Below are 7,500 nucleotides of genomic sequence, written 5' to 3'. Positions count from 1 at the left end.
CTGGTCTTTGCACAGTAACAGGACCCTGCACCTCCTGCTGCTGCCGTTTCCACTGCTGTCACACCCAGGTCAGTCGACAGGGGTGGGGGGACAACGGGGTCACTTGTCCCGGGCCCAGTGAGAGAAAGGGGCCTAGAATTGGATCCTCATTACATTGTATGTATGTATGTATTGGGTTGGGGTCCCCGTCATGTGTCTTTGTCCCGCGCCCAGCCACAGCTGTCAGCGGCCCAGCTCACACCTGTTCACAGTCACGTCAGAACAGCCAGCTGCTCTACCGTACTGTACAGCATGTGAGTCCCAACCAGGGGTACGTGTACCACTAGGGGGAGGCGAGCAGACTGCAGGGGGTACTTGGAAAAATGAAATTTTAGCAAATATATGGAGCTTAGTTACATTGGGATAGAGGAAGTGATATAGAACATGAGTTAGGGGGTACTCATGGCACAACAAAAAGGCTTGGGGGTACACAAGACAAAAAAGGTTGGGAAACACTGGTGTACAGCATGTCTCCACTCACGCCCACCTCCTCATCTGCATTCACCGCCTCATTTACATACACTCCTTCTTTAGCCTCCTCTGCAGTTTCCATAAACAAAAAATTCACCTGTTTTTCTCTCAATAACACTCCAAAACACACGCCTAATCTATCTCATCAACGCCCACTGATGCAGCACACTAACTTCCGTACCTGATCTTCACACTTATCTCCTTTCCACAATGCCCACCCACTCTCCGGAACACCTCCCTGCTCTCTCTCTCACTTTCTCTCTCTCTCCCTCGCTCGCTCTCGCTTTCATTCTCTCTCTCTCTCTCTCTCTCTCCCTCTCTCTCTCTCTCTCTCTCGCTCTCTCTTTCTCAACAATTCTCCATTCCTCCCATTCCACCATAGACAGACTCCTTCCATAGCCTCTTCTCCACCACATTTGCATGGCCTCTGCAGCACCCACCCACATCTTCTCCAAAACATTTCCCTGCTTTCTGATTGATACCCATCTCATCTCTGCAATGTTCAAATCTTCTCCATTATACATGGACAAACCACTACACCCACTCGTTCTTCACAGCATACACCTCTCTGCTCTGAAGAGTTGCAAAACTGTCTAAAAGTCAGAAAAATCTATTAAATTCCCCTGGAAGGAATCTTCAGATTTTTGTGCCTTCAAGCCCTGATGGCAGGGTTGCCGTGTAAACGCTTCTGAGACACGTCTGTTAAAAAATTGTTGTCTTCCCTGACAATTGTATATAAATGGCCCCTCTGTGTCAGATTGTCTTCAGAAAACGGTGCTCCAGTTTGATGCCAATCTGACTTCTCGTTGACAACCTGGAAAGAACCGACTCTGTGTACTCTCAAGTAACCTGACCCTTTATTCCTGTCGCTGTTCTCAATAGCTGACCTGTGTCTCTGTGCTTCACTCTGACCCTGAGTTCCTGCCTGTCCTGCTCCTCTGTCCGCCTGCTGAGATACTGACCATTTCCCAAAGTCAAGTGTTCTAGCCTTGGTAGTGCGTGAAACGTCTAGTGATTGAATACTCTGCGGAGTTCACCGAAGAGTATCCAATCACTGGGCGTTTCACACACTGCCAAGGCTAGAGCACTTCACATTGGGAAATGGTCACTGTGCTCCAGGAATCACCAGCCGACTCCACCACCCAGTTCACCTGCCATGGAACAACACAGCCGGACTCTGAAGACACACACACACACACACACACACACACACACACACACACACACACACACACACACACACACACACACACACACACACACACACACACACAGAGACGCACACACACACACACACGATCACATACACACACACACACACACACACACACACACACACACACACACACACACACACACACACACACACACACACACACACACACACACACACACACACACCTGCTTTGCTGTCTGAGTGACAGACAGCAGTAATGACCAAAGATGCATTTAGATTGTCTCTGGTAATGACCCCCCGCGTTCTCCTCCTGGTGCGCTCTCATTCAATAAATCTCAGAAATCAAATGGCACTCTTGGGCCCTTGTCTGGCTGTTCTGACACCCTCGGCCATAGAGAGAGACACGGCAATTTGCAACAGCACTGGAAAACAGCAAGTGCAGACTCCATCTTCTTGTTGGTAGGTAGACCTGTGCTCTTCAGCTCTTCAGTCAATGCAAATCAATAGGAGAGCACGCCCAACTGCCACCTCCGTCAAAAAATTGCCTCTAACTGTGAATATAAAGATTAATCAAGGACCAGATTTCAAATGTCAGGCTACATATCTACTTCAATCATACAGTATTAGTCAATAAAATACATTTTTAAATTGGTTTATATGTGTTAGGTAGATATTTAGCAGCACATTTCACCGACTGTCCTTGATTAGTCTGTCGATGGAAATGTTCAAATTATTAAGCCGTATTTTGACAGAGGTGAGCCCCCCTTTTTTACATTGCTCAAGTCTACCTACATATAATGGCTGTCAGGATTGCCGTGAAAAGGCCGGCGGCGTCACCTTCAGTCTAATGTTCTTCTACCTCAATGCCCTTCACCGTCTCTCTGCAACGCCCACACCCTCTCCATCACACTTATGCAATTTCCACCTCACCCAACGCCCAACTCATCTCTGAAACATCCAACCACTCCTTTTCACTGGCACTGTGTTCCATTTTACACAAAGATGGCTGCTCATGGAGCCTTTGACACACAGATCAGACATGGCTCCAGGAAGTGAGCGACAAACACAGAAAGTGCAGTAAAGGTAAATGTTATTCATTTGAATTCATTTTTACATAATCTTTGCTTGTTTTGTAGTGGTATTGTGTTAATCTCGAGCGAAAATAAAGCCGCTGCCTAGAGATATTTAATTAATCTACGTGAATCATGTCACCAACCAACTTCCTGTACCTCAGTTGTCACAGCTCTGAATTCCACGGCTCTGATTTTCCCGCACATTCACCGGCCCTTTCCCACGTCAACCTCCCAGTCACAACAGCTCATTCGCCTGCAATACATTCCTCCAACATTTCTATAATGTCTCCAAACCTCCACCTCCTTCACTCTCTTATAATCATCTGCTTTCTCACAGAATGACTTAAAGAACAATAATGGACGCCTCCCTGTATACCATGCAAAATCAAACTGCACCTCACATAACATTTTATCCCACACAGGACACACCCACACAGTTCAATGCAACCCAGCCACCACCCAGGGGTAATGACAGAGACATATGTGGGTACCCACCCGCACATACCCCCCGAACACCCCTCACTCTCTCCTCCCCTGGTGCTGGGGGAGACGCACCCCCGGCCTCCCCGACTAGGGCACTGAGGCGGATGAGACCGCCTGCTCGTTTGAGGGACTTTGTGCAGTATTAAGTTGTGGACTACTAAGCTCATGCATTTTCTAATGTTGTTCTGTTGTTATGTGTCTAAATTGTTGTTCCCTCGGGGCGAGGAACTTTTGACAGGTGGGGATAATGTAACGACCAAGGGACACACAGCTATCAAGTACGTGGGGGTGATAGCTGGGGAAGGACAGAACGGTTGCGCGGGACTGTTGTGGAACTGTTTTAAAGTGTTCTTAGGAGTTCTTATGAATCAGTTGGTAAAGTCTGGGCTGGAGATAAGTCGCAAGTTTATGTCTCGAAGTGTTAACTGTCGTTGATTAAACCCAAAGAAACTGTACATCTGACTCTGTGTTTCTTCGGATAACTTTACACTGGTTATATATTATATATTATTTATTTACTGTTAATATACAGTATCTTTTATTTTGTGGGCATTTGTAGGTTGCTACTAAACATAATCTCACTATATTTATATAGTGACAATAAAAGCACTCTACTCTCTACTCTACTCCCAGTGTACAACACAGCAACATGCTAACCCCTCTATTGGTCAACTAAAGTCAACCACTGTCTTTTTCTAACATTTACTTGATGCAACTAAATACAATACGACACTGCATTTATCTTAAATACTTACAAGTTCACATAATGTACTGTATATGTACTGTACTAGTTAGATACACTACAGGAACAGTAGAATGTAAAATATCTTTGGTAATAATGTTATTGTTGTGGTTTGTACACACCATTTCCTCTGCAGACGGTGCTCCACAGTTTCAGCACAGCCAAACACAGCTCTTCTGCACATGGGTCCTCGGACTTCTGCAAGAGACAGCTACACACACACACACACACACACACACACACACACACACACACACACACACACACACACACACACACACACACACACAGTATACACCCCAACTCACTAACTTGGCAATTCACACACACGCACGCACACAGACACAGACAGACAGACAGACAGACACACACACACACACACACACACACACACACACACACACACACACACACAGTATACACCCCAACTCACAAACTTGGCAATTCTCACACACAGACACAGACAGACAGACAGACAGACAGACAGACAGACAGACAGACACACACATACACACACGCACACGCACACACACACACACACACGCACACGCACACACACACACACACACACACACACACACACACACACACACACACACACACACACACGTCATCCCCATCACCCTGCACCACGAGGGACTGCAGAAAAAGCCCTGTGTTCTAATGCATGTGTCATTGGTTATACATGTGTGTTCTCATGCATGCATAATAGGTTAGCCACACAGCCCGTACAATTCCCTTAGTCCCTGTCTTGGACACGGTGTGCATGGCTCTGTACTGAGCTGAATACAGCCGTGGCCTAATGATTAACCCAAGGCACAGAGCCTATGTTATAACCTTACTGTGACAAAAATTGTAATGGCTATGTCTGTAATCTCTTACTTAAAGTGATACTGTCCCATTTTTGGAAATAAGCTTATTTGACACCTCCCCTTGAGTTAAATTATATGGTTTTACCGTTCTCCTGTCCTTTCAACCATTCTCTGGGTATGGCAGTGCAGATTTTACCTTCATGCTAGCAGTTAACATGGAGTCCTATGAGACCAGCTGGTGGCTAACTGGTCTCATAGGACTCAATGTTAACTGCTAGCTTGGATGTAAAATTTGCACTGCCATACCTACAAAACGGTTGAAAGTACAGGAAAACGGTAAAACCCTATTATTTAACTCAAGGGGAGGTGTCAAATAAGCTTATTTCCAAAAATGAGACAGTATCACTTTAAGGCTCGCATCTGCAGTAAGAGGCTAAAGAGATGGGCTTTAGATCAGTGCGTTGCAGGTTCGAATTCCACCCCTCCACTCCCTACCGCCCTCCACTGAGGTAACCTTGAGCATGAAAGCACCTAACCCTATAGTGCTCCAGGGACTGTATCCAATACCCGGTAAATATCTGTATGACGCATTGAAAAAAAGCGTCAGCTAAGTATAATGTAATGTAAAGACATGTAATGAATCCAGTGAGTGTAAGGTGCTATGCTAAATAGAACATAGTATATAGAGCTCCATTCAGAGAGCGTAGGTAGGGTGGTATATGGATGGAACATTGTGTGTAGAGTTGTATCGTATTATTTGTATAACAGGGAAGTGCGTATGATCTTGTCTGTAACACAGTTTGAGCATGATTTTGCAAGAGCTTTACTCTGTGTGTGGAATCGTGTGTGTATACAACTCTAATCTATGTGAAACACAGTGTGTAGAGGTCTTTCCAGACCAATCTCACTATGTCTGCTGACCTGCCCTTACCTAAGGATGGTGCTGTTCCCGTGGATGATACCGAAGCCGTTTTGTAACCTGAAAATGGTCTGTCCAGTGCCTGAGAGAGAAGGGAGAGGAGAAGAGCATGTCAGTCAGTAGTGTTTGCCCTCCTCTACTCATACGCAGTCATGGGTAAGCGGTTAAGGCGTGAAACTTGTAGCCCTCCCGATCCGCCAGGTTAGTGGGGGGAGTAATTAACCAGTGCTCTCCCCCATCCTCCTCCATGACTGAGGTACCCTGAGCATGGTATCGTCCAGCCACACTGCCCCCTTGGGGCACCAGTGGGGGCTGCTGCCTTGCACGGGTGAGGCATAAATGCAATTGTGTTGTGTGCAGTGTACTACAGTAGTGTGCTGTGGAGTGCTGTGTCACAATGACAATGGGAGTTGGAGTTTCCCAGGTGGGCTTTCGGCTTTCTCATGTATTGGACATTAAGGCTGTAACGATATTGCATCGAACCGAGGGATCGCGGTACGCAGACCCACGAACCCCTATCGCGAACCTTCCTCGCAGAATCGCGATGCGCCCTTTTAAAGTTCTTACCCCTCAGTCTATAAAACAGCAGGATACAGGCAAATGCTTGCATATGCGCTTAATGCTTGTATATGCGCTCAAAGACAATTAGAAATGGGGTGCACATGAGCGAGTAACACTTCCATTCTCCCCTCTCTCCTGTAAAATGTTCCGTCCAACCAGCACGTGCATTGGTTGTTATTCATTGCCGCCCACAGAAACCTCCGCGAGACAAAAAAACTTCGGCAAACGTCGGAAGGTAAAGCACAGAAATGAACAACAGACCAAGAAGGCTTTATCAAACGTGTGAAGATGTTTTTGATTCATGCATGCGCCGATGTATGTTGTTGAGTGGAGATAGACGTTGAGCGGAGAGAGAGAGAAGGAGAGCGAGAGAGCGAGATGCTCCGCCTGACCAAATGTTAAATCGCTACGCTAGGGAGTGTCTGAAGTCGGGCGAACGTTTAGGTCGATGTGGATTTTAGGCAGCATTATTTCCTCCCCACATTGACCGCCTGTCTAGCGAAAGCATGCTCCATTTCAGCCACTGCATCTATTCCCGCTCTTGACAAAATGGCAAATCACAAAACCAAACAATGGACAACGTGCATGTTGCATACTGAGAACATAACTGAGGTTCATTTCGAGTTTTGTTTGTATTCGTGTGCGCGCTGCTGCACGATCAAAACAGTTACAAAAATATTAAACATCAAAATTAAGTGTTGCATTTATGTAAGTAACTTAATACAACATGTTTCCTGACGAAATATGACCAGTGTTGTTTTCAGTTAGCCTAATGTTTGGATATTAATTGGATAATGTTTGATAATGTGAGACAGTTGTTATAGGCTACTGGAACCCTGACCCTTCTCTCTCCATCTCTGTCTCTCACACATGGTCAGCATCTCAGCATGATTATGATCTAAGCCTATTAGTAATAAGCCTATTTTTCCTTGTTGAATTAATATCCCTTATTTCTCTGTGCTGTGCTTTGATGTGAACACCTGGGGAACAGGTTGCAGTGGTAGGCCTATATCTGCAACATCATTTAGTAGACCTACAAAATTAATGTAGGCAGGTAAATGCAAAAAGAAAGCATAGGCCTATATATAAATATAGCCTTTAATTTATTTTCTTCTTATTTTTTCCCTAAAAATAATAATATCGTGGGGCGTATCGAACCGTGGGTCATATATCGTGATACAAACCGAATCGTGGGTTGGGTGTATCGTTACAGCCTTATTGGA

General features: G+C 45.6%; 1 protein-coding gene across 1 annotated transcript in view; it reads right to left on the bottom strand.

The window, feature by feature from the left end:
• ttc12 (tetratricopeptide repeat domain 12) overlaps positions 1 to 7,500 on the bottom strand; it is an 82,429-nt gene that overhangs the window by 37,569 nt on the left and 37,360 nt on the right. The window contains exons 10-11 of the mRNA XM_063207289.1: positions 5,729 to 5,798; positions 4,108 to 4,196 (exon numbers count right to left, since the gene is read on the bottom strand). Of these exons, the coding sequence (XP_063063359.1) occupies positions 4,108 to 4,196; positions 5,729 to 5,798 (159 nt within the window). The remainder of the gene's footprint in view (positions 1 to 4,107; positions 4,197 to 5,728; positions 5,799 to 7,500) is intronic.

Source organism: Engraulis encrasicolus, chromosome 9, assembly GCF_034702125.1.
Source record: "Engraulis encrasicolus isolate BLACKSEA-1 chromosome 9, IST_EnEncr_1.0, whole genome shotgun sequence".
NCBI classification, from domain to species: domain Eukaryota; kingdom Metazoa; phylum Chordata; class Actinopteri; order Clupeiformes; family Engraulidae; genus Engraulis; species Engraulis encrasicolus.
This window is presented reverse-complemented; position numbering and strand designations above follow the sequence as displayed.